A 26,825-nucleotide genomic window follows, 5' to 3' on the forward strand; every position below is an offset into this window, starting at 1 on the left:
GTGTGCTCTCTTTTGCTATTGTTGCTATTATTGGTAGACACGGAAGGATTTAAAAGTAGGGGATGCCAGAGATCCAGTTTGCATAGGGAAGAGGGCAGTCGTGGCTGAGTAGAAGATGGGTCCTGAGCCCCGGCTGGCAGCAGGCAGTAAGGAGAGCTGCCAGGACCCAGACAGGGACGATCTGCAGGCTGAGAGGCTTCCCCAGGCTCCTGGACAGGAGGGAGCTGTTGATTCCAAGCCCGAGGAGGGGGCAGCCCCGGTGACAGGTGGGCAGTGGTGCCAGGCGGTGGAAGGACACCCTGGCAGGCAAGCAGGTTTGTGTGGAGGAAACCGATGGGCCCCTTCAGGGATTCATGGTCGGTGACACCTGTGGATGTCCGGCGGGAGGCGTCTGGGTAGCGGGGAGGGCCACAGGCTTGGAAGACCTACATGGGGCCATCAGCCCAGCACTGAGGGCCGGAGGGAGCAGTGTCTCTGGCTGTGACTGGATTCCCCGGTGTGCCTGGCAGTGCCCTCGCGTGGCCGGCAGTGTGGTCCACGGAAGCCGAGCCTGAACTCGGCAGCAGCGGGAACAGCTGCTAAGCCACCCTCCTCTGTGTGTTTCAGGGCTCCAATGCCAGCCAGCCGCCAACAGGCTTCCCCAAGCAAACCCAGGCAGGACTGGGACTGCCGGGCTCCCCGCTCCCCCGCGGTCTGTCCTGCGGAAGCCAAAGCGGGGGCCGCCCCACGGTCCATCCTCAGGTCCAGCCTGAACTTCTACTTGGGCAGTGAAGTGCCCGCGGGCGCTGAGGGGCTCTCCGCCTTTCCCAGTTTGTCCCTGGAGAAGAGTTTGTGAGTCATTTGAGGACGCGAGTCTAGGAGATTCTTTCAGGGGTGCTGAAGAGTCTCATCTGTGTTCAGCTACCGCTGCACTGCTGTGTATTCACGCTGCTGTGATGTGAGCTGAGGTGGTTTTATGAAAAGCTGGGAACAAACCCTTGGTCTGGGTGGCGGTGGCAGCCCAGCACATAAGCATGCGTTAGCTTAGCTGGTTGGGAAGTGACACCAGGAAGCCTAGGATCCCACCTCCCCGTGCAGTGGGAGGGGGTGCAGTTGGTCCCCAAGAAGGACACTGCCTGTCAGGTGGCTTGCAGAGATAATTACCTTGACACCTAAAAGCATCTCCTTGCAGGGGTAACAAAATGATAACCGATTTACATTTTAGAACACCTTTTCCACCTGACTAAAAGACTGTTTAAAGAATTTTTATAAAAATGTAAGGAAGTTTTGTTATCTGTTGAATTTTGTATTATGTGAATCAATGAGATGTTAAATAGAAAAAGCCTTCAAAAAAAAAAAAAAACAAAAAACTTAGCTGGGTGCGGTGGCTCACGCCTGTAGTCCCAGCACTTTGGGAGGCTGAGGTGGGCAGATCACCTGAGGTCAGGAGTTCGAGACCAGCCTGGCCAACATGGTGAAACCCCGTCTCTACTAAAAATACAAAATTTAGCCGGGTGTGGTGGTGCATACCTGTAATTGCAGCTATTTGTGAGGCTCAGGCAGGAGAATTGCCTGAACCCGGGAGGCAGAGGTTGCAGTGAGTTGAGATTGTGCCATTGCAGTCCAGCCTGGTCAGCAAGACTGAAACTCGGACTCAAAAAATTTAAAAAAATTAAAAACCCCAAAAAAATCTAGTGTGCAGGGCAGTCACCTCAGCGCCCCCAGGCGGAGAAACACAGCAGGAGCTTCTGCCTTCTCTCCACTGGAGCCCACAACTTGAACTTGACTGACTTTCCACGCGCTCTGGTCTGTGTTCTTTTTTTTCGCTCTTTGATCCTTCCCATTCTCTCAGGACCCTGACCTCTCTCTGTCCTCCCTGCTCTGTCAGCCTGGATGGAGACAACCCCTTGAGACCAGAACCCACTTTCCCCCAGGTGTGGTAATTTATTAGCAAGCTGAGTGTATAGGACTGAAGGTGAAACGTGTGTATTTTTTTTTTTTCTATTTATGTATCTGAGTACAGCACATACAAGAAAAATAATGGCATGCTCAAACTTAAATGTTGGAAAAGAAAGTAACAACCCTCACCCGCTTTGTGTAAGTGCCCTGGAGTGGAAGAACCAGCAAGTTGAACAAAGCACTTGACTGAGGATACAGACCCTTTAAAGGAAACTGGTTCTAGGAACAAACTATGTGAGCCTGTTCTCTTGAGATCATGAACTCGAGAAAAGAGGCTACTTTGTGAAAATAATGCCGGGGTTGCGTAGTGCATAGAGCCCCGTTCGGGGCAGGAGTTCCAGGGTTTGAACCTGCCGCCTTACACCGTGAGGGCTGAGTGAGTTTCCCAGGCCTCTGTTCTCGGTTCGGTATTTGCTCTGTAAGTGAGCTCAGGGCTGGTGAGTGGGAGGGTCTTCCACTCTTGATCCCACCGATGTCACAGCAAGACACTGTCCCCTGTGGAGCTGGAATGGGGTGGGGGAGGTCACGCCTTACACCCACGTGGCCTCCTTGTGACAACCCACCCTTGTCATGTTGGAAAAGAAAGTTACAAGTTTCTTTGCCCAAGTTTCCCAGTTGGCTTTGTTCTGTTAGCGGCATAACTTCAGTCATTAGCAGATAAAACTAAACTTTCACAATATTTTCTAATAACCAATGTATTCCCATATAGACAGACGTATGCATGGCATTGTGATTGCTATCAGGAAAAACATATGTTAAATGGCTGATAGGACACCAGGGGACTTATTTCCTCTCCGGTTTTAAAAATTATTTAGGCCGGGTGTGGTGGCTCATGCCTGTAATTTCAGCACTTTAAGGGGCCAAAGTGGGTGGATCATCTGAGGTCAGGAGTTTGGGACCAGCCTGGCCAACGTGGTGAAACCCCATCTTTACCAAAAACACAAAAGTTAGCCAGGTGTGGTGGTGGGTGCCTGTAATCCCAGATACTTGGGAGGCTGAGGCAGGAGAATCTCTTGAACCCAGGAGGCTGCAGTTTCAGTGAGCCGAGATTGTGCCACTGCACTCCAGCCTAGGCAAGAGAGTGAGACTGTCAAAAAAAAAAAAAATTATATTTTTTAATTACTAAAATTATTTTTAGTAGAAAAGGGTCTTGCTATTTTACCCATGCTGGTCTTGAACTCATCAACTTAAGCAGTCTTCCTGTCTTAGCCTCCCCAAGTGCTGGGATTACGAGCAGGAGCCACCATGCCTGCCCCCCCTGCCTTCTTAAAATGAGCATTTGTTTCATAATTTTTTCCAAGTGTGTACCAAGATCAGGAAGTCAGGAAGTGTAATGCTCTTATAGAAATGGCCAAGACTTCCCTCCACACCTGTGCCTCAGATGCCGCCCAGTCCTGCCTTCTCTGCCCCTCCAGGAGGCACCTTTGCTTAGGTCTCTCTCTCTTCCTGAACCACTTCTGGGGGTTTCTTATCACCCTATGAATGCATCCTTATTTATTCTTATCAAACAAAGCCTTCCCTTTAATTTGTGGCGCATGTGTGCTTTGGAATCCACCCTCAGGAATAATCAGTATGTAGTATATTACATGTCAGGGAGCAACATTCTTGTTTAGTTTAGTTTAGTTTTGTTTTATGAGGGCCTTGCTCTGTCATCCAGGCTAGGGTATAGTGGTGCAGTCATAGCTCACTGCAGCCTCAACTTCCTGAGGTCAAGCAATCTTCCCACCTCAGTCTCCCAAATAGCTGGAACCACAGGCAAGCACTACCACACCCAGCTAGTTTTTTTGTAGAGACAGGGTCTTGTCGTGTTGCCCACGCTGGTCTCCAATTCCTGGGCTCAAGTGATCCTCCTGCCTTGGCCTCCCAATGTGCTGGGATTGCAGGTATGAGCTGCCATGCCCGGACCAAGATTCTTCATTTAGTAATCAGCAAAACTTAGCGCAGAGTATGAGGCCGATTTTGTTTAAAAAAAAAAAAAAAAAAAGTGTGTGTGGGTGTATATATGTATCTGTGTGTCTATATAAAGAGACTGAGAGGGCTGGGCGGTGCCTCACGCCTATAATCCCAGCACTTTGGGAGGCTGAGGCAGGCAGATCACTTGAAGTCAGGAGTTCAAGACCAGCCTGGGTGAAACCCCATCTCTACTAAAACTACAACAATTAGCCAGGCATGGTGGCAGGCACCTGTAATTCCAGATACTCAGGGGGCTGAGGTGGGAGAATCACTTGAACCCAGGAGGCAGAGGTTGCAGTGAGCCAAGACACAGTAAGACTCTGTCTAAAAAAAAAAAAAAAAAAAAAAAAAAAGATGGTAAGGATATATATCAAACCCTTACAGCAGTTATCGTCAGGCTGTTATTTGTAATTGTATTTTATTTGTTGTGTTTATATGTGTTGGCCGAGTTTCTTTGGTGAATAGTGTGTATTTCTTTCAGCATGAGAGAATAACTCCTAATAAACGTGATTCTTAAAGCACTCTCCCCATCTCCGTCCTTTCCAAGGAGCACCTATGTCCCCTGCTTCCCTCACAGCCAAGCTCATCGAGGACAGTCCTTCCTGGGGGGTTGCGGCCTCGCTCCCTGAATGGCCCTGCGGCAGCACAGGGGCTCTTTCCTAGGCACTGCGGACCAGACCGTCCTAGAATCCCCCTCCTTCCTCAACCCCAGACTTTCAGGTGCCCTTTCTCCATCCTGGGCACCAAGCTTGTCACCAAGGCCTGGCTGCAGCCACTCTGCTGAGTGTGCACAGCCACCTGTGGGAAGGCTGCACTCCCCCTGATGACTTCTCAGTCTCTGACTCTGGTGGGCTTTGGGGCCACCTACCCACCTTCCGGCTCCACTCCACACCAGCAGCCCGGCGACATCAAGCCCTCCAGTTCACAGCACCTCAGCTCTGCAGCTCCCAAGCCACCCAAGCCTGGAACTGGGGACGCAGGGAGGCCCGTCACCCCATCTCCAGCTGGTCCCAGTGCTGCCTCTGCCGTCATCTCTGGAAATGACCACTTGTCCCCAGCCCACCACTGCCAGGGTCAGCCCTGGTGCTTTCTATCTGGGCTGCTACAGCAGCTTCCCGCTGGAGGCCGGGGCCTGTTTTCAGCCTCGGGGCTCATCTGCCCTCCACATTGCTGCTGGGCATGCTGAGGACCCAGCACACCCCCAGCACCTTCCTGTGCCTCCAAGCCTCCCCCACCAGCACACCCCTTCAGCCCCTGAAGCCCTGTCAGCAGCTCAGAGCCTCTCCCCGGGGTCACCGTGCTTCCTGAGTGAACCTCTGCCTGGGGAATGCCCTTCCAGGCTCTTTTCACCAATTCGCCTTCACTCCTCAGAGGGCGGGTGCTGGGAGACAGGTAACGAGATGAGCCCCTCACCTCAGGGTGCTCACCCCCAGGAAGGTGACAAACAAGGCCCCCCAACAGGGTGTCCCAAACTAATAGGTGGATGACGCCAAAGGGAAGATCCAGTCTCCTCTCCCCAATGCCAGTGAAATTTGGGTTGCTTTTAATTTGTTTAATTTTAATTTTAGTTATTATTTTTTTTTTTTTTTGAGGCAGGGTCTTGCTTTATGGCTCAGGCTGGAGTGCAGTGGTGCAATCACAGCTCACTGCAGCCTTGACCTCCTGGGCTCAAGCAATCCTCCTGCCTCAGCTTCCTGAGGTTTTAATTTTAAAAAAATGAATGAAAAGCTAATTAAAAAAATTTTTTTTTGTGGTGGTGGGGGGTCTCACTGTTTTCCAGGCTGATCTTGAACTCCAGACTCAAACAGTCCTCCTGCCTCAGCCTCCTGAGTAGCTGCGACTGCAGATGCATGCTACTACACCCAGCAAACCTTTTTATTTTTATTTTTAATTTTTTTGTAAAGATGGGGGTCTCACTATTTCCTAGGCTGATCTTCAACTCCTGGCTTTAAGCAATCCTCCTGCCTTGGCCTTCCAAATTGCTGAGATGATAGGTGTGGGCCACTACACTCAGCCTGGATTTTATAAGGAAACTAGCTTTGTCAACTAAACCGCACTTCTGCTTCCGACTGGACCAGATTAGCACTTTGTAAACCAGGTTTTCTGGGATGTTAGGTTCCTTGAAGACATTTCTAGCTGTTATTATTAGATAGGATAGTTGGGCTTATGCTGCATAACAAGCAAAACCCCAAAGATTTATTTCCCATTCATGCTGTGTGCCTGGCAGACGTGGCTGGGCTTCATTTCAAGTCATCGTCATTCCCAGACCCAGCCTGTAGCAGCCCCACCATCAGGGGATCGCTGATTACCACGGCATGGTGAGAGAAATATGGTGCTTAAAGGTTCTCATCCAGAGTGACATATCTCTTCTGCTCACAACGCGTTGACCAAAGCAAGTCACGTGGACAGGAGCAGGGAGATGCAATCCTATATTCTGGCCAAAAGAGCACAAGAAATACTGTTGAATGGCATTGCCAAAGGCCACAGAAAAATCTCCAAAACCAAAAATACGTTATGACCCAATACATTCAGGAAATACTAGGTTAAAGAGAAGGAAATCAGTATATGCACTGTGCGACTTCTCAGTCTTTATTATATACATTGTAACCATCTCAGACAGCCCTTAATACATACATTGTAACTATCACAGCCTTTACTATATCATATACATTGTCTCTACCACAGACAGCCTTTAATATGTACATTGTAACTCTCACAGTCTTTATTATACACAGTGTAACTATCACAGATAGCCTTTAATATACACATTGTATCTATCTCAGACAGCCTTTAATATATTATGCACATTGTAACTGTCACAGATAGCCTTTAATATATTATATACATTGTAACTGTCATAGCCCTTTGCTTGAGGGTAGAGTGTGACTTTGTTTTCCTCCTATGCCCTCAGCCTCCTCCAGGGCTTCACACACAATACGCTCTCAAATATTGCAACTATCTTGCACTCTGCTGGGCAACCTTGGCTTATCTTTTAGAAGTGGCATCCTCAGAAGAATAACGGGGAAGGAAGTGTAAGAAGAGAGGGCTGTTTGGTCAAAGAAAATCTGGTTGGTTCAATGTTTACAGTGTGCCAGGCCCCATGCTTTGATCTTATAAGGTCCTCAGACTTTATGCCTTAGACATGGTCATCATCCCCATTTTACAGATAAGGAAATTGAGGCTCAGGGAACTGGCAGAATGAATACATGTCCAGATTCTGTGACTTGTGCTTAAAATATATTCAGTCTCCTAGATTATCTTTGAAAATCTCTTATCACAATCTTCAGACCTAACATAGCCTTTTGAGTCTGAGTTGAGGTTGGTAAGACCCCAAAAGCCTCGCTTTGGTGGCCAATGGCAGGTCTCCTGGCCCCCAGGAGCTGGGCCTGTTGGCATTGAGCCTAGGGCACTGGGTGCCTTTCGAGTTTGGGTTTGTGAAACTGGCTTCCAAATGACAGAGTGGGTCCTGCTGGGTAAGAGCAGAACAGCATTTTGAGCTTCTCAAACGGAAATGAAAATTGAGACACTCTTAAGCCCAGTGGGACAAAAAGTGACTTGGCATACTTCTTTAAAATCCAGATTCTAGGCCGGGCACGGTGGCTCAAGCCTGTCATCCCAGCACTTTGGGAGGCCGAGGCAGGTGGATCACGAGGTCGAGAGATCTAGACCATCCTGGTCAACATGGTGAAACCCCGTCTCTACTAAAAATACAAAAAATGAGCTGGGCATGGTGGCGCGTGCCTGTAATCCCAGCTACTCAGGAGGCTGAGGCAGGAGAATTGCCTGAACCCAGGAGGCGGAGGTTGCGGTGAGCCGAGATCGCGCCATTGCACTCCAGCCTGGGTAACAAGAGCGAAACTCCGTCTCAAAAAAAAAAAAAAAAAAAAAAAAAAAAAAAATCCAGATTCTAAGTTGTTTTTCTGATTCAGCAACTCAGGATTGAGGCCCAGACATGCGTCTGCCTGCCTGCCTCCCTCCCTCCTTCCCTCCCTCCCTCCCTCCCTCCCTTCCTTCCTTCCTTCCTCTCTCCCCTCCTCCCCCCACTTTTTTGAGACGCAGTCTCACTCTGTCCCCCAGGCTGGAATGCAATGGCAGGATCTTGGCTCACTGTGATCTCCAGTTCCCAGGTTCAAGCGATTCTTCTGCCTCAGCCTTCTGAGTCGCTGGGACCACAGGTGCGCGCCACCATAGCTGGCTCATTTTTGTATTTTTAGTAGAGACGGGGTTTCACCATGTTGGCCAGGCTGGCCTCAAACTCCTGACCTCAGGTGATCCACCCACCTTGGCCTCCCAAAGTGCTGGCGTTACAGACGTGAGCAGCTGTGCCCAGCTGATGTGTGCATTTTTATTAATCACCTCAAGGCAACCGTGGCATGGCCTCCAGGACACACTAAGAGAAACACTATTGGGGGATGGGAACACTGGTGATGGTGATGGGGAGGCTGGGGAGGGGAGATGATTCACTCTCTCCAGAAGTGTGGGTAGGTGTGGGCTCAGCCCGAAGGCTGTGTGGGCACTCCCAGGCACAGTGGCCATGAAAGGCATCCTGGGTAGAAGGGATGTCATCAGAAGCATGGGGCTGGGGCCAGAGGAGGTGGGGAATGTGTCAGCTTCCATTTTCTTCCAATGTAATGAGGACGGCATCAAAGATTTACTGGGCCAGGCATTGTTCTAGGTGCCAGGACTATAGCAGTGAGTCAGGATGGCGTGGTGGGCATCACGGAGGGCCTGGTGTTTGGGCAGTGAATTACTCAACACCCCTTGTCTTCCCTCCTGGATTATCTCCCAGCTCTCAGAACTGTCTCTGGGGCTGGGTAGCTTCTGGTCAGAGTCGAGGCTGAGCGTGGCTTCTGTCTGCCCTGGTCTGCGGTGGAAGAGCAGTAACTGCAAATTATCCAGAGTCCCTGCATGGTGCCAGCCACTGTGCTAGGCTCTGGGTTGTGAGTGAAACAGACAGACTGGGGCCCTGCCTCTGCTGGGCTGATGGTGTCATTGGGAACACAGCGCAACAGGCCAACCTTTGAGGGATACAGTGAGGGAAGGGCAGGGGCCTGGCTGGTGCTGGGTCCTGCCTCTTTCCAGGCAAGAAGGGGCATGTGGACTTGAATATTGAGCTCAGGGATGCTGGAGGCCTAGGGTGCTGCTATTTAAATGGAAAGGGTGTCAGGGTTTCTGGGAGAGAGCAAAGGGACAGAAGAGAAGACGCCTCTGCTGTCAGGAGGGAGTGGCGCAGGACCCGATGCGGAAGCTCCCTCTTTTCCTGCTGTCTTTTGTTTCTTTCAATGTATTTGTCACAACGTGTTGCTATTTATTACACCTTTTTATTTTCTCTTCTCTCTTCCTGTTTGAGGCAGGGGAGCTGTCTTGCCACCAAAACGGAAGCCCATGGCCGCCTTCCTCACCGATGCGACCGGTTCCCCAGCGAGCACTCCGGTGGCCCCGCCGCGTCATCACTGGCCGCGGCTGAGTGAATCAGGGTCACTGCCCGGTGCCCACCGCGTGCCCGGCCCTGTGCCGGGGGCTTTGCTTTCCGCCTCTCACCGACCCCGAGGAGGAGACAGGCCCGTGGTCTGGGTGTCGACGATTCTGAGCGCGGGTTCCAGCGACACGAAGCCCAGGGGCCAGGGCACCCATCCGGGTTTGGCAGCAGATGCCCGCGAGGCCTGACCACGGCCCCGGGGTCTCCCCGCGGAGCCTCGGGGCTTCACAGCACCGTGGGGTCGGGGTGCCCGGACGGCGACGAGCGGCGGGACCCGCGTGACATCCCCGAGCCCCTCGGCGGGCCGGACCTCTTGCCGGCGCCAACGCCCGACGCCGGCCGTCCGGGGACCCTCCCGCAGGCGCGCCCGCCCCGCGCCCTCCACGCGCCCTCCACGCGCCCTCCACGCGCCCTCCACGCGCCCTCCACGCGCCCTCCACGCGCCCTCCACGCGCCCTCCACGCGCCGGCAGCTCCGCGCATGTCCGTGAACGCTCTCGGCTTGCAGGGTCAGGGCGTCCTCTGCGTCCGTGTCAACATCCGGGTCACAGGCCCAAAAGGACCAATGAGCGAAGGCGCCGCGAGCCAGGGGGCGGGGAAAGGGCGGGGCATCATGGCCGCCCCCAGTGCGCCGCGTCCGGGGGCTTGTGGGAGGCGCCTTGACCTGCGGCTCCGCCAGCGCGGACCCGCCTTCTGTGGTCAGCGGCTGACGCTCGGTCCCGCCCGGGCGGCCTTGCGAGGCGGCGGCTGGAGAGGGAGCCATGGGGACCGTGCACGCCCGGGTAAGAGGCCCGGCGACCCGCGGGGCTCACGGGGAGACACTCCGGGGTTCCCCCGGAGACGGGGCGCGGGGGGTGGCGGGCGGGGGCGGAGGAGGCCGAAAAGGCGTCGCCTCGAGTCCCGCAGGCCTCCGAGCGGGAACCTGATACTCAGGAGGGACGAGGCTGCTCAAGGTCGCCCGGCGAGTCCGTGGAGTTTCCGTGATGTCTCCGTGCGCAGGGAACGCGCGCGTCCTTTCCAGGGCGTGAAGTTTCCTTTCGGGACTGATCACCCCCGGCCGGTCCCCGCTCCGCCGCCGCAGCGGCTGTTCCGGCCTCCCAGAGCAACCGGGATCCTTCCAGGCCGCCTTCCCCAAACCTGCCCGGGGGGCCCCCTCTTTTCTCCGGTTTCCCGTGCAGAAGATAGAGCCGCGCCCTGACTTCCTTCCTCGTTTTAAAGCGGAGCTGGTCCTCGTACCTTTCTTGCCAGGCAGTAGAGAGAATTAAAAGACGTTGCATGTGAATACCTAACTGCTAACTGCTTGCCAGACTCCTCTCCTCTATCCTAAACCTTTTTTTTTTTTTTTGGAGACAGAGTTTCGCTCTTGTTGCCCAGGCTGGAGTGCAATGGCGCGATCTCGGCTCACCGCAACCTCCGCCTCCTGGGTTCAGGCAATTCTCCTGCCTCAGCCTCCTGAGTAGCTGGGATTACAGGCACGCGCCACCACGCCCAGCTAATTTTTGTATTTTTAGCAGAGACGGGGTTTCACCATGTTGACCAAGGATGGTCTCGATCTCTTGACCTCATGATCCACCCGCCTCGGCCTCCCAAAGTGCTGGGATTATAGGCTTGAGCCACCGCGCCCGGCCTATCCTAAATCTTAAATAAAGGCCAGATAATGAGCTACTTCTCCAAGATCACATAGTTACTGCTTCCAAATGGCCCCAAATCTCATATTTCTTGAGTCTCAGCCTCAACACTACTTGACTACTACAACTTGGATTGTTTCACTTGCCCTACGCATAGGTGTTTTCAGTACTTTCCCATTAACTTCCAGAAAAATTCAGCACAGAAGTCGCAGCCTGGCATCCATAATTGGACTTAACTTCCCTTTATATGTCTTTTTTTCCTTTTTGAGACACAGTCTTGCTCTGTCGCCAGGCTGGAGTGCAGTGGTGCAGTCTCGGGTCACTGCAACCTCTGTCTCTGCCTCCTGGGTATCAGCGATTCTCCTGTCTCAGCCTCCCAAGTAGTTGGGACTGTAGGCGCCCGCCACCATGCCCGGTTAATTTTTGGATTTTTGGTAGAGATGGGGTTTCATCATATTGGTCAGGCTGATCTTGAACTCCTGACCTTGTTGTCCATCCACCCCAGCCTCTCAAAGTGCTGGGATTACAGGCGTCAGCCACCTCGCCTGGCCTGTATGTTTTTCATTCAGTTCAAACACCCTTTCTCTTCTGACATGGTCTTCGTGTAACTGTAATAGGTCTGTTGCTCCTTGTGCTCAATAAGTCACTGCACTGAGACTGGGTTGCAGCAGAGAAAGAGTTTGAGTTGCAGGGCCGCTGAACAAAGAGATGAGAAAAGAGAGGAAACCTCAAATCCACCTTCCCCAGGAGTTTGGACCTCGTGTTTTTGCTGAAGTGTGGAGATCCTTGACTGGCGGAAGAATGTGGGGTGAAGTTACGGGACAGCGAGATGAGGAACCTGTTCTCATGCTGATTCCATTCCTCTGCTGGGGGGAGGGGTCTTCAAACCGGTGGGCAGCAGCAGTTTTGCTGGAATTCCAGATCTTAAAAACCATCTAAAGCAATTCCTAAGCAAAAGCCTTATGAGTCTAATGTTAGAAATCCCACCTGTAAAAACAACGGGGATGCAAATAGTATCTGTGATTTTCTGTTACAAAGAAGTAGTCAAAGTGCAAGCTGAGCTTCTCCCTCCTTCTTGGCTTCTGTGGAGGCTGCTGGGAGCAAGACTTCTAAAAGGAAATACGTTTTGAAGGCTGTGGTCCAAGGCCATTTTTGCTGGCTGTCAGTGGCGTCTCTGGAACGAAAGGAGCACACAGCTCTTCTTAAAATTGAAGGTGTTGACCAGGTGTAGTGACTCATGCCTGTAATCCCAGCACTTAGGGAGGCCGAGGTGAGGAGATTGCCTGAGGTCAGGAGTTTGAGACCAGTCTGGTCAACATGGTAAAACCCCGTTTCTACTAAACATACAAAAAAATTAGCCGAGCATGGTGGCATGCACCTGTAATCCCACCTACTCTGGAGGCTGAGGCAGGGGAATTGCTTGAACTGGGGAGGTGGAGGTTGCAGTGAGCTGAGAGCATGCCGCTATACTCCAGCCTTGGCGACAGAGGGAGACTCCGTCTCAAAATAATAATAATAATAAAAATAAAAATAAAAATAAATAAAGTGAAGATGTTTATGCTTGAGATGAAACAATTCTATTTGGGCAAGAGACGTACTTATGTATACAAGGCAAAGAACAACACAGTGACTCCTGGCGGCAAACCAAATAAAACCAGAGTAATCTGGGGAAAGGTAACTCAGGCGCATGGAAACAGTGGCATGGTTCATGCCAAATTCCTGAGCAACCTTCCTGCCAAGGCTATTGGACACAGAATACGAATTGTACTCAAGGATTTAAAGTTATGAAAAGTCAATAAATAAATGTAAATTTGTACTCTTGAAAAAAAGGGGTGGGGAGCAACCTGATTAATGGTTCATCATAACTACATTTCTTGTTTTTTTTTTGAGATGGAGTCTCACTCTATTGCCCAGGCTGGAGTGCAATGGCACGATCTCAGCTCATTGCAACCTCCGCCTCCTGGTTCAAGCAATTCTCCTGCCTCAGCTTCCCATGTAGCTGGGATTCCAGGTGCCCGCCACCACACCCGGCTAATTTTCGTATTTTTTGTAGAGACAGGACTTTACCATGTTGGCTAGGCTGGCCTCGAACTCCTGACCTCAGATAATCCACCCGTTTTGTCCTCCTAGGGTGTTGGGATTACAGGCGTGAGCCACTGCGCTTGGTCAGTTAGAACTCCATTTCTGTCCAGAATTCTCATGAGCCCTCTGAGGGTGCCTTCATTTGGACCGCACTATTGCACTGCATTTCCCCTCCTATCACCCGTCTTCAGCATCAAAATATTCCCATCTTTCAGAACTCCGTTCTGGTTGCTTCCCACGTAAAGCTCTTTATCTCTCCCTCATTTGGATGGGCTCACACCTTCCCGTGACTTTTCCTTTGGTGGCATTTACATTCTGCCTTGTCTTGGGTCTGTTTGCGTTTTCGGAATATCCTTCAGTCCTAAGTTTCTAGATGTAATGGTGGGAACTACATCTTCCCCTGTGGCATCTGGGGCAAAGTAAGCACTCGTTATTTAATCAACTCATATTTCCTGGTGGCCTGCTACGTACCCAGCACTGTGATAGGTGCTGGGGATACAGGGACAAAAGTATCTGCCTTTATGGAGCTCTTTTTACATCAGAATTGCTGCTCCTTTGATGAGTGTATTGAGAAAAGATGTTTTCAGTTCTTTTATTTGACCTTTCATCCTATTGGCCAGTGTCTTTGAAACTTTTTGATCAAGACTCATAGTAAGAAAACATTCGCCATTTATCACCTGGTACTCATGCTTATGTCGAACAAAATTTTGTGCATTAATTCTTATAATATGTGTTCTGTATTGCTATATTTTCAGTTTTCTTTTTTTCATATGGAGTCTCATTCTGTCTCCCAGCCTGGAGTGCAATGGTGCGATCTTGGCTCAGTGCAATAGCACGATCTTGGCTCAGTGCAACCTCTGCCTCCTGGCTTCAAGCAATTCTCCTACTTCAGCCTCTCGAGTAGCTGGGACTACAGGCACGTGCCACCACACCCAGCTAACTTTTATATTTTTAGATGAGACGGGAGATGGGGTTTTGCTATGTTGGCCAGGCTGGTCCCAAACTCCTGACCTCAGGTGATCCATCCACCTCACTTTGGCTTCCCAAAGTGCTAGGATTATAGGCCTGAGCCATCGCGCCCAGCCTGTTGTTATATTTTCTGTTGGATTCTAGCCTATCTCACTTTAAGGATGCTGTTTGTTATTCATTAAATTTATTTCATGTCCCATCCCCACTGCCGTGCTCAATACAGACTTAATGACTGATTGGTAGACTGATCTGCCTAAAAGTTAAAGGTTTCATTCATTCATTCATTTGAGACAGAATCTCGCTCCGTTGCCCAGGCTAGAGTGCAGTGGCACAATCTTGGCTCACTGCAACTTCCGCCTTCCGGGTTCAAGCAATTCTGCCTCAGCCTCCCGAGTAGCTGGGATTACAGGTGCCTGCCTCCACGCCTGGCTAATTTTTTTGTATTTTTAGTAGAGATGGGGTTTCATTATATTGGCCAGGCTAGTCTCGAACTCCTGACCTTGTGATCCACCTACCTCAGACTCCCAAAGTACTGGGATTACAGGCATGAGCCACCGTGCCTGGCTGTTTTATTTTTTTGTATTATATGCGCACATACTTTTAAAAAATGCAAACAGGGTCTCCTATATTGCTCAGGCTGGTCTCAAACTCCTAGGCTCAAGGGATTACACACACACGTGCATGTGCACACATGTACACACACAGCATTAGGTTTATTTACATGTTTCTCAAGTACATGCCAATAAACCCATCATAGGTTGAAATGTAAGTTGAATGTAAGTTGAAAATGCGTTTAATACGCATGTCCTACAGAACGTCATAGCTTAGCCTAGCCTACCTTAAATGTGCTCAGAACACTTACATTAGCCTACAGTTGGGCAAAGTCATCTAACACAAAGCCTATTTTATAATAAAGTGTTGAGGCTCTCATGTAGTTTGTTGAGTACTGTAAATGAAAAGCGGAATGGCTGTGTGGTGCTCGAAGCGTGGTTCCTACCGAACGCATATCACTTTTGCATCATTGTAAAGTCAGAAAACTGTAAACCGAAGCACTTACCTCTATGTATATAGGTAGATAATGTCTTCCTGGATATATCAGACCAGGCACAGCCTACGGGAATGCTTATTCAGAAGTTGCTTTAAGATTTTGAGGTAACATCATTTGAGATTGTAGAAAGTGACTGGTTTCTGGTCCGTTTTATGAGCATATGCAGTTCCCTGTAATGTGAATGAGACTTTCTGAGATGAAAAAAATGAGACTTTCTGAAGCGAAAAAGTCTGTCAGGGTCTACATAAAATGTTTTCTTAGTAATTCGGTTTATCGATGTTGGTATCCTAAAATGTATACAGTTTTAATTCTAAAAATTAGGATGCTTTCTGTAACAACAGGAGAGCAAACTATTTTCCTTTTTTTCCCTGATCAATGTTTTTGTGGCATTTTATTTTTTATGATTTTTTAACTTCCATTGGGTGTTCAGAATTAGGTTAGTCATAATACTTTGTTCATGACGTGTCATCATGGATTTGTGTATGACCCTTTTGATTAATTTTTTTTTTTCTAGAAATGGGGTCTTGCTGTATTGTCCAGGTTGGTCTCAAACTACTAGCCTCGAGTGATCCTTGCTCCTTGGCCCCCCAGAGTGCTGGGATTACTGGCATGAGCCACTGCACTGCCCTGGCCCTTCCCTGCTAGTAGTTTTCATTTTTTATTTAGTGACCACCAACGAGTTAGTTAACCACCAAACCAAGAACTTGCTCATTAGCAATAGCTGACAACACATTTGTACTCCCTGGTCCCATCCTGCCCCCTACCTTTACTGGATTTTCTGGAGCACCATCTGAAGACAAAACCCAAAGGTAAGTGTGTGTTTATATGTGACAAAGTCATTTATCTGTGGTCTCTCCCTCCCTTTCAGAGTTTGGAGCCTCTTCCATCAAGTGGCCCTGATTTTGGAGGATTAGGAGAAGCAGCTGAATTTGTTGAAGTTGAACCTGAAGCTAAACAGGAAATTCTTGAAAACAAAGATGTGAGTTTTCTGTTGAAGGTCTTGATAATGTTAATAGCAACATTCACTTCCATAAACCACTGGGGAGATGTAAAGGAATTCACCTGTTTCCATGCCTTTGTCAAAGAAGGGTTTGTAATCACCTACAAGCAGAAAGACTGATGACTTTTAGAAAAGCAGTTGCTACTGTTAAAGAGCTACTTTTTTCCTTGGTGACTTTTGTGTAGGAATTTTAGACAAACACACTTTTGTATTTATGAAAAAAAAAACACAAAAACGAAAAGTATTTCAAAGACAAACTCAAACTGTACTTACATTTATATTTCTAATCCCTACTCCCAGAAAAAAGACTGTGGGTCTCAAATGGAACCTTTCCTACATTTTTTGCCTTTGAAATTTAAATACACTTTTCCAGTTCTTGAAGAGTTTCCTCTCTGGTGAGACTGAGAGGCAAGGGGCATTTATTGTCTCTTAATGAAATCCATGCAGGGTCTTTACAAGATGCACACACTTATTATTGTTTTTTTTAATTAAAAAAAAATTTTTTTTGAGACAAAGTCTCACTCTGTCACCCAGGCTGGAGTGCCTTTGTGCAATTTTGGCTCCTTGCAACCTCTGCCTGTTGGGTTCGATAATTTACCTGCCTCAGCATCCCAGGTAGCCGGGACTGCAGGTGTGTACCACCATACCCAGCTAATTTTTTGTGCACAGTTATTAAGTCAGGGGTCATGGCCAGCATTCATTCATAAGCACCAGTGCTCAGGGAGTGTGTTTGGAAGGAGGGAGGGAGGGAGGGAAAGAAAGAAGGAAGGAGGGAAAGGAGGAGGGAGAGAGAAAGAAAGAAAAGAAAGAGGAGGAGGAGGAGGAGGAGGAGGAGGAGGAGGAGAGACGGGCTTTCCCCATGTTGGCCAGGCTGGTCTCGAAATCCTGGCCTCAGGTGATGTCGCCTGCCTGGGTTTAGGGCTAACCTGGTCCTGGGGAGTCATCAGGCTGGAGAGAGAGAAGTTGTAGCTCTTGTTCACAGAAAATGCAGACCCAGCACAGTGGAGGTGGCAGTGACCAGTTTTTTGAAAAACTGGAAGATGGTAGAGTCCAGAAGTAAGAATTTTGGGTTACTCAACTTGAAGACAACCTTGCCGTTAATGTCAGACCTGGTCTTTAGTCTTGACGCCTGATCTCTTTGCCTCGTGTCATCCATGGTATTGTCCCTGTGTGACTTTCAGGTGGTTGTTCAGCATGTTCATTTCGATGGACTTGGAAGGACAAAAGATGATATCATCATCTGTGAAATTGGAGACGTTTTCAAGGCCAGAAACCTAATTGAGGTAAGTGTGATCTCTACTTGGTGTGCTGTTCCAGTCTCTTCTGAAGAACTTGTAAACCTCCCCAGGTCAAACACAGAGCACCCTGCCCCCAGCCTGTGTGCTGGAGATCTGCCTCCTACCCCAGAGGGGGCCTTGGCATCCCCCAGCTGAACCCCCTGAGTTCCTGCGGTGCCTCCTATGAACTCCACATATTTGCATGGCCTTTTCCTCCCGTGTCCTATCCAGGAGAAAGAAGTGTCTGTCCTCTTGCGTTCCTCCGAACTCTCCCAGCGCCGTCATGGGAGCTGGTGGGGTTGGTGCACAGCCCTTCCCAGGCACCGTGCTGAGCTCCTGAGAGTGAACTCTCCCTTGCTGGCCCCGCGGGGCGGCTGCTGCTCCGGGACACGCTCCCTGTCTCCTCAGGGCCCTGCTCTGCCTGTGGAGCAGTCTTCCTGCACTGCACCCACTCTCTCATCTCCACTGTGGGTTCCCTCTCCCTTTCTGCTCTTGGGACCACATTGAACATGTCCAGACAGAGGTCACCAGCAACCCTTTGTGGCTGGGTCCCGCTGGCTCCTTTCAGTCCTCATTTTACTAGACCTTTCAACAGCGTTTGGTACAGTGGACCAGTCCCACTTAAAGAAAAAAGTGTTTTTTTTTTTTTTTTTTTTTTTTTTGAGATAGATTCTTGCTCTGTCTCGTAGCCTGGAGTGCAGTGATGCCCTCTTGGCTCCCTGCAACCTCTGCCTCCCAGGTTCAAAGGATTCTTGTGCTTCAGCCTCCCGTGTGCTGGGGTTCCAGGTGCACACCACCACACCTGGCTGATTTTGCTGTATTTTTAATAGAGACGGGGTTTCGCCATGTTGGCCAGGCTGGTCTCGAACTCTTGGCCTCAAGTGATCCGCCTGTCTCAGCCTGCCAAAATGCTGGGGCTACAGGCATGAGCCACCATGCCCCGCCAAATCTGCATTTCTAAAAAATTAAAGTCACATTAAGCACAGTAAGAAGGAAGGATAGAAAATCACATGGTACAGAAGGGTATCACAATGAAAATGACACATTTCCCTACCCGGCCAATCCCAGTCTACTCTCCAGAGGTAATGGGGCTAACGCTTTCTTAGATACGTTGTACAAATGTGTAAACGTGTGTGTTCCTTAAAGGGTAACGCTATTCTCTATGTGTTTTTCTTTTCTGACGTAAATTATGGAGATCTTTTCACATCAGTGTACGCCAGTCTGTTGGCTGTGTGGTGCCTCGTATACACTTTTGTGTGTGTGTGTGAGACAGGGTCTTGCTCTGGTGTAAGCCCTGTGCAGGCTGGAGTCCAGTGGCGTGAACACAGCTCACAGCAGCCTCAACCTCTTGGGTGCCAGCATCCCTCCCACCTCAGCCTCCTGGGTAGTTGGGACTGCAGGCACATACCACCACGCACGGCTAAGGTTTTAGAATTTTTGTTGAGACAGGGTTTTGCCTTGTTGTCCAGGCTGATCTCAAACTCCTGGTACAAATGGTCCTCCCAACTTGGCCTCTCAGAGTGCTGGGATTACAGCATGAACCACTTCACCTGGCCCTCTAGTAGTTATTATAAACAGCTTTCCGCTGATGGACATTTAAATTAATTTTCACTCTTACAAACAATGCTGTAGTAAACGTGTCAGTGTGTCTTTGTGCACATTGACAGTGCGCTTCGGGATGCATTCCTAGAAGTGGGATTCCCGGGTGAAGGCGCGAGCACTCTGCAGCTGTCACTGGGGCTGCCGCGTCGCTCTGCAAAGAGACCGCACAGTCCGAGCTCTTACTGCAGTCTGTGAGACGGTCTTCTTCTAAAAATTGGGTGTTACCACAATTTTTAAATTCTTGCCATCTTGTTAGAAGAAAAATACCGTCTTACTGTTTGAAATTGCATTTATTTACTTATGAATTGGACCCAACATCTTTTTTCTGTTTATTGGTCCTCCCTCTTATGAATTAACTTGGCGTCTCTGTCTTCCGTTGGGTTGTCCGGCCTCCGTGGGTTTCCAGGAGCGCATTGCACAGCCTCCGTTGAACGCAGCTGTCCTGCTTTGCCATTTGCCCCTTGAATGTCTCCGTCCCTCCTCTTCCTCACTCTCTCCTCTTCCCTGGGCCGTGGCGACCATTTTTGTGGGCTGCTTTCCATCTCATCACGGTCGTTCTTGGGCTCCACTGTCCGCTGCTTTTCCCCGTGTGCATTCCTCAGCGTGGCTTAGCACAAGGATCAGTCTGCTGGGCGAGCTCATCCTCGTCCCAGCTTCCAGTCACAGCGTGAGTGCGGAGGGCTCCCCGGGCTTTATTGCTAGCCAGCTCCTCTGTGTTGAGCTTTAGCCCCACATATACAACTGCCCGCTAAACGTTTCCTGGTGGCATTGCCACGGCCATCTCCAGCTCCACGGGGCTGAGATCTGAAGTCCTCTCTTTCCCACCGTCTGCCTTCCTGACTTCTCGGAGGCTGCTCGGGGCCAGCCGGGGGCCGAGCCCTGAGCTGCAGTTTCCGTAGCTTCCTTCCTCTTCCCACGTGCTCTGCCTGGTCAGTGGCGGCGTCCTCTGGCCCCTGCCTGTGAAGTGTCTCCAGGGTCTTTCCTCCCTTCTCATACTGTGGCCCTCCCTGGGCCTGCCTTCACCCCAGCCCTGGGGTTGCTGTCAGAGCCCCTCCCGCATGCCTCACCCGCGCGCTTCTCCCGCCTGGGCAGAACGCCACGTTCGTCTGCACAGTCCGTTCCTTCTCACAAGGAAATGGGACCCTGTCTCTCTCCTGCTGACGGTGGTGCAGTGACTCCCTTTCACCTGCACGGCGGACTCTCAGCTGTCCTCGTCACACAGGGGTCTCTCCTCCTCGAGGTCCTCAGCACCCGCCTGCCTTACCTTCCTTCTACGGGTCCTTCCAGCGGGAGTGGACTTTGTGCCTCAGAAGGAACTGCTGTTGACAGTGAAGAAAGGACACAAGGTTGAACCATGGTTAGAAATGGTTAGAAAGGCTGGGCGCAGTGGCTCACGCCTATAATCCCAGCACTTTGGGAGGCAGAGGCGGGTGGATCAGCTGAGGTCAGGAGTTCGAGACCAGCCTGGCCAACATGGTGAAACCCCAACTCTACTTAAAATACACACAAAAAAAATTTAGCTGGCTGTGGTGGCACGTGCCTGTAATCCCAGCCACTCGGGAGGCTGAGGCAGGAGAATCAATTGAACCCAGGAGGTGGAGGTTGCAGTGAGCCGAGATCACACCGTTGCTCTCCAGCCTGAGCGACAGAGTGGTGTGTTTCTTCCTCAAAGGGAGATGTGAAAAAACAACAAAAGAAAAAGGAAAGGTGTGTATACACACCCGTCTTTCTTTAGTCGGACGTAACCAGTGTTCACAGTTGAGTGTGATCTCTTCCAGCACAACGTTCTAGGCTGTGTGTTAGGTATGTGTATCTGCGTCAGCCTTTTGGTTTACACTCAGGATGATACGACACACACTCTTGATGCCGAGGCTTGGTTTGGCACCTGGCACCTGGCACATTTGTGGCCCTTGTGGTGCTCTTCCCTTCCTGCACGTGGCCAGTCTCGGTGGTGCTGGCTGCTCAGTGATCTGACGTAGCACCGGAGGGTAAATTGCCAGCCTCACCGTGTAGCTGCCGTTGTCTGCTTCTGTGTCTTAGAAGGATACATTCCCTGCTTTTTCCCCCACTTCACAGGTAATGCGAAAATCTCATGAAGCCCGTGAAAAATTGCTTCGCCTTGGGATTTTTAGACAAGTGGATGTTTTGATTGACACATGTCAAGGTATGTATTGAGGTGTAGTATCTTTAGAATTCGCTTTCTGTCCGTCACAAAACAGCTGTTTTTGTGGCCAGATACAGACCTGGCCGGCAGAGCACCCCTCCCTGCTGTGTGGCACCTGAAAGTTTATCAAACAGGTAGTTCTTGAGTTAGCAGTCTCGGGAAGGGACTCGGTTTTTTGTTTGTTTTTGGAGAGTGGTCTTGCCGTATTGCCCAGGTTGGTCTGGAACTCCTGTGCTCCGTCGATCTCCCTGCCTCAGCCTCCTGTGTCGCTGGGATGACAGGTGGGGGCCTGGATTTTTGTACGAGGCCAGGAGGGATGGTGAGCTTTGAAGATACTGTTGTGTTACCCCCAGACCGCACCGGGGCTCCGAGATTGCCTCTGGGCAGGGTGCCAGGCTTCGGCGCTGTGCAGGTGGCTCCTGGCAGACCCCACCTCCATGTGTGCTTGAAACAAGGAGGGAATCCAATTTCCATTTTAGTGTTTCCTCATTTTCATGTTGCTGTGTGCTCTTGGGCATGTCTCTCAACATACATTCTTCGGCTGGTGAGCATCTGCTTCGAGGCAGGCCCCACAGGGAAACACAGAAGCGCAAACAAAGGGCCTGGTCTCCTCCTGGAGGGGCTTCCATAGCGGGCCGGGCTGGGGGCAGAGCAGGAAGAAACAGTCAATCTTTGGCAGCACAGTCACTATGCTGTGCCGTAAGAAGCTGAAGGAGGAAATGGCTTCCCCTGGCCATGGCATGAGATGAGGATCAGAGAGGGTGTCCCCGAAGGGGCAGTGTCTGAGCTGAGACCTAGGAGATATATCTGAGTGAGTCTGGGGAGAAGGGCTGGTGGTGGGATGGGGTGGAGTGTCCTGGGGCCACACCAGAGGGTGAGGGGCTTGGTGGGTGGACAAGTATCGGACGTGCTGCAGTGCAGATCGGGGTGTGAGAGCTGGAAGAACGGGGCAAGGCAGTCAGGCGCCCGGACCTGTGGGCCCAGCGCAGTGTGCTGGAATTCCGACTTCAGTCCAAGTTCAGCAGACATCGTTGAGTGACACACTTCCAGTGCCCAAGGCCCGACCCACTGCCTGGGAAGCTTTCCTAGGGGCGAGTTTGTTGGCATTTGCCCTTTGCTGCCTCCTGTCCCTGTTGTAAACGTGCCCCTGTAGGTGGGCAGCTCGCCCACCCCTGCGAGGCTCCACCCAGGCAGCGTGTTGGGATTACCTGGAGCCCACACGGCTGAGGACAGTGAAGCTTCTCCGTGTGGACTGTGATGGTGGATCCGTGTCACTGTAACGGACACCAGCACGTGGGACCCCTAATGTCAGCTGTGGGCTGGCGTCAATACTTGGTATGAGTATTGGTTTATCAGCTGTGACAGATGTACCACACATGCCAGGTGTTGGTAGGGAAAGTGTGTGTCAGGGTAAGGAGAGGTTCCTGGAAAGTCTTTCTACTTTATTTTTTTTTTTTTTGCTGGCTCAAATGCTTTATCTTTCTGATTGCCTAAAGCTGCCTGTCTAAGATGTAAAGTCTGGCCGGGTGCGGTGGTTCACGCCTGTAATCCCAACACTTTGGGAGTGGGAGGCAGGCAGATCACGAAGTCAGGAGTTTGAGACCAGCCTGGCCAAAATGGTGAAACCCCAGCTCTACTAAAAATACAAAAATTAACCAGGCGTGGTGGCGGGCTCCTGTAATCCCAGCTACTCAGACAGCTGAGGCAGGAGAATCACTTGAACCCAGGAGGTGGGGGTTATGGTGAGCCCAGATCATGTCATTGTACTCCAGCCTGGGTGACAAGAGCAAGACTCTGTCTCAAAAAAAGAAAGAAAGAAAGAAAGAAAAGATGGTACTGGGGCTCTACCCTAGACCTGTTGAGCCTGAGTTCCTAAAGCGGTCCCTGGGCATCTGTGTGTTTTGACTGTTGTCCAGATACGTCCAGATGTTCAGCCAGGGCTGAGCACCCCTCTGTGTGCAAGGCAGGAGTCGCCCTTCCCTCCCGTGAGAGGCTACGCACTCCTACAGAGCCCAGCCTGCTCCCCACAAGGCACCCCAGGGCCGTGGTGGATCACAGGGTGGCTGCTTCCAGCTCAGACCCAAATCACACCAGGTACAGGGGAGGACAGACGTGCCTTTTATACACAGTAACACAGTAAACGATCTGCGTTTATCTGCAGGGGTCACTGACATCTTACTGTCGTGCGAGTTCCATATTTTCACGTCAGTTGAGTTGAGACCCCATATATTTTCAAGGACCTCTCTAATAGGAGAACAGAGTCCTTTAGCAAATATTGCTTGCTTAAGTGTGCTTAAATGAATAATGCTGCTTCTGGTGACCTCCTTGTAGCAAAGATTGACTGTTTCTTTGTTGTTTTTGTTTTCAGAGATAAGGTCTTGCTCTGTCATCCAGGCTGGAGAGCAGTGACACAGTCATAGTTCACTGCAGTCTCCAGCTGCTGGGCTCAAGTGATCTTCTCACCTCAGCCTCCCGAATAGTTGAGACTGCAGGTGCTCGCCACCACACCTGACCCATTTAAAAACTTTTTGTAGAGACAGGGTCTTGCTATGTTGCTGGGGCTGGTCTTGAACTCCTGGCCTGAAAGTGATCCTCCCACCTCCTCCCACAGCACTGGAATTACAGGCCTGACTCACCTTGCTCAGCCATGTTTTTCGATATAGTTTACCCGAGAAACTAGAAACATTATTTTTTGGCGTAGAGGTGTGCAGTATTTTGATTTTGTTTGGGAACGTTCTTAAACATTCTCATGATGACATCACTTTCCAAAGGAGGCTGTAAAATACGATGAACCTTCAGATTGCTTTTTGTCTTTTGTAGCAATGGGGACCCAAAGTAAAATAACATCCTAGCTGTCTTACTCTTTCATATTTGTTATTTAGGTGATGACGCGCTTCCCAATGGGTTAGACGTTACCTTTGAAGTAACCGAATTAAGGAGATTGACGGGCAGTTACAACACCATGGTTGGCAACAATGAAGGCAGTATGGTAAGCTGCAGGCTTTTGACGTTCTTATACCGGAGCTTCGAATCAGGAGCTTGTATTCTAAAAGCTGATAGTAGTTTTGGAACTCGGTCATTTCATTTACCTTAATCTGTGGTTATTTGCGGTTTCTCTTTAGCCACCTGAAAATTGATTATAATGTGTTTTGCTTTGTTTGATAACGTTGTTAACGTCAGTCATTAGGAATGATTTGGAGAACGTTCATATTAACAGCCTCTTGTTCGGATTCCTTTGAACTCTGAATCTGTAGAACTTACGCTCTGTGGCTTCACGGTTGGCAGGGCTGGCCTGCCCCTTGCCTTCATCAGGTTTGAATGCAGAATGTGTGTACTCAGCATGTTTCTTTCTTTTTTTGGAGGTGGGGGGAGTGGACAGAGTCTCACTCTGTCACCCAGGCTGGAGTGCAGTGGTGCAGTCTTGGCTCACTGCAACCTCTGCCTCCTGGGTTCAAGTGATTCTCCTGCCTCAGCCTCCCGAGTAGCTGGGACTATAGGTGCACACCACCACACCCGGCTACTTTTTGAATTTTTAGTAGAGACGGGATTTCACCATGTTGGCCAGGCTGGTCTTGAACTCCTGATCTTGTGATCTGCCCGCCTCGGCTCCCAAAGTGCTGGAATTACAGGCGTGAGCCACCGTGCCCGGCCAGCAGTGGCATGCTTTAAAGGATGAAAGTGATTACGAATGAAAGACTCCATCTGTAGTGAACATCTTCTTTCTGTTTTTGTGCAAGTCCCTTAGCTAGCCTAGTCCTTATCCACAGTTCTCACTCCTTCGGTTTAGAACGCTGCTATTTTTCTTTTTTTTTTTTTTTCCTGCTAGGTACTCGGCCTCAAACTCCCTAATCTTCTTGGTCGTGCAGAAAAGGTGACCTTTCAGTTTTCCTACGGAACAAAAGAAACGTCGTATGGCCTGTCCTTCTTCAAACCCCGGCCCGGAAGCTTCGAAAGAAAGTAGGAAGCCCAACAGATCATTGCGTACACTGGCCCGACAGAACGTTAAAATAGGTGGCTTATTTGTGGGAAGAACCGTGGTGGAACCAGCTGCCACTTCGCGGTGACCACATGCTGTAGATTTCCTCTCGAAGATTAGCTCCACAGGCGTAGTTTTCAGTCTGTTGATTTAAATGTGTACAAGTTCTAATCACTGTTGCAGCTTGTAAAGTTCTATCCCATTGCCTCCTAGTTTCTCTGTAAACTTATATAAAGTTACGGGACAGTTCCCTTGGAGCTCACTGCGGGAGACGGACAGAGGAATGTCAGCCGAGTACAGTGTGAGTAGCATTTCAGTCTTTTCCTCTGGGCTTGGGGGAAACGGGGTGCCTTTTAAATTGAGCCCCAAAGGCAGCAAGAGAGTAGCACGGAGAGCACAGGCCCTCTGCCCTCCGTGCCAGCCACCTCCAGAGTGGGTGCCACTTCTCTCATTTTGCTTTTGTCGCCCAGGCTGGAGTACAGTGGCGCAATCTCGGCTCATTGCAACCTCTGCCTCTCAGGTTCAAGCAAGTCTCCCACCTCAGCTTCCCAAGTAGCTGGGATTATAGGCCTCCGCCACCATGCCTGGCTAATTTTCGTATTTTTAGTAGTGGTGGGGTTTCTCCATGTTGGTCAGGCTGGTCTCGAACTCCTGACCTCAGGTGATCCACCTGCCTTGGCCTCCCAAAGTGCTGGGATTACAGGTGTGAGCCGCTGTGCCCATGGGTGCCTCTTCCCTAGCTGAGTGCAGGCTGCCAGGGGCCCGAGAGTGGCTGATGCCCACGTGGCAGCTCCTTAGCCTGGTCCTGACTATCTGAGGCACCATGTGTTGAGACCGACAGTTTCTCCTAGTCAGCAGAGCTGGTCAGATCACTGGAAGGTTTCTTTCTTTCTTTCTTTTTTTTTTTTGAGACAGAATTTTGCCCAGGGGTGGGCCAGGTAGGCTCCAGGTTCAGGACGGAGACGGGAGAATCCGGGCATGATACTGTCATTTCTTTTTCTCCAGGTTTTCTTGTCTGGAAGGGAGCAGCCCTCAGACACCTTTCTGCTCCGGCCTCTCTACCTTTATCAAGAGCAGATTTTTAAGAGAGTAGAAATACCTCATTTTTTCACAAGGAATAGCAGAGATGAAAGAACCAAAGTGTAGACTCGGCCCTGGGGTGGGTGCAGGTGGAGGGGGGAAGGAACAGGAGGGCGGAAACCTTGTTGCCAGCAGCCCCGAAGCTGAGCTCCTGGAGGAACGACCAGATCACACGCGGTGGTATCCTCGGGGCTCATGTTCGGTCTTCCAAGGAATGAAGAAATGATTTAGGAAGCTCCACAGCTCCCACAGGCATTTGGGAAAATGCCTGAATCCCAGGTGGCCCTAAGTGTAGAGATGGCGACTGCAGGCTGCCCCTCCTGTACCATCTCCCCAGTGCCTGGCACGGTGCCCTATGGGTGCTGAGGTGATTGCCTCTCACTGTGAAGGTGGAATGGGGTGTTCTGGGCCTGTTGGTGCCTCACTCACCCAGTCGCCTGGAATTCAATTGAGGGCTAGAGAGTCCCCAGTGTGGGATGCCCTCTGGGGAGTGTGGGGTGACCTGGCTTCCTTGTGAGAGTTAAATCACTGTCTTACCACTTCCCAAAGCCAACAAGCACCGTTCACTGTTCAGAAAACATTTCTCTGAGATAGAACTCTAAGATGAGCTGTCCTGGCCTTAGGGAAGAG

General features: G+C 50.4%; 2 protein-coding genes across 7 annotated transcripts in view; both read left to right on the forward strand.

Moving 5' to 3' along the window:
* The window catches only part of PNPLA3 (patatin like domain 3, 1-acylglycerol-3-phosphate O-acyltransferase), a 29,733-nt gene extending 19,815 nt beyond the window's left edge, over positions 1–9,918 (forward strand). For 5 of the 6 annotated variants that reach the window (XM_074390948.1, XM_039463222.2, XM_074390952.1 and 2 more), the window contains one exon: positions 607–4,412. In XM_074390948.1, coding sequence (XP_074247049.1) covers positions 607–835 — 229 coding nt within the window. In that variant the 3' untranslated portion in view covers positions 836–4,412. Of the gene's footprint in view, positions 1–606; positions 4,413–9,241 lie in introns of those variants that run through there. The other variant, XM_074390949.1, reaches the window with a different exon arrangement.
* Positions 9,919–9,993: 75 nt separating this feature from the next.
* Positions 9,994–26,825, forward strand: part of SAMM50 (SAMM50 sorting and assembly machinery component) — a 36,845-nt gene continuing 20,013 nt past the window's right edge. The window contains exons 1-7 of the mRNA XM_039463224.2: positions 9,994–10,151; positions 15,965–16,075; positions 17,278–17,379; positions 21,052–21,139; positions 24,022–24,128; positions 24,966–25,096; positions 25,329–25,416. Coding sequence (XP_039319158.1) covers positions 10,131–10,151; positions 15,965–16,075; positions 17,278–17,379; positions 21,052–21,139; positions 24,022–24,128; positions 24,966–25,096; positions 25,329–25,416 — 648 coding nt within the window. The 5' untranslated portion in view covers positions 9,994–10,130. The remainder of the gene's footprint in view (positions 10,152–15,964; positions 16,076–17,277; positions 17,380–21,051; positions 21,140–24,021; positions 24,129–24,965; positions 25,097–25,328; positions 25,417–26,825) is intronic.

Source organism: Saimiri boliviensis, chromosome 21, assembly GCF_048565385.1.
Source record: "Saimiri boliviensis isolate mSaiBol1 chromosome 21, mSaiBol1.pri, whole genome shotgun sequence".
Taxonomy (NCBI): domain Eukaryota; kingdom Metazoa; phylum Chordata; class Mammalia; order Primates; family Cebidae; genus Saimiri; species Saimiri boliviensis.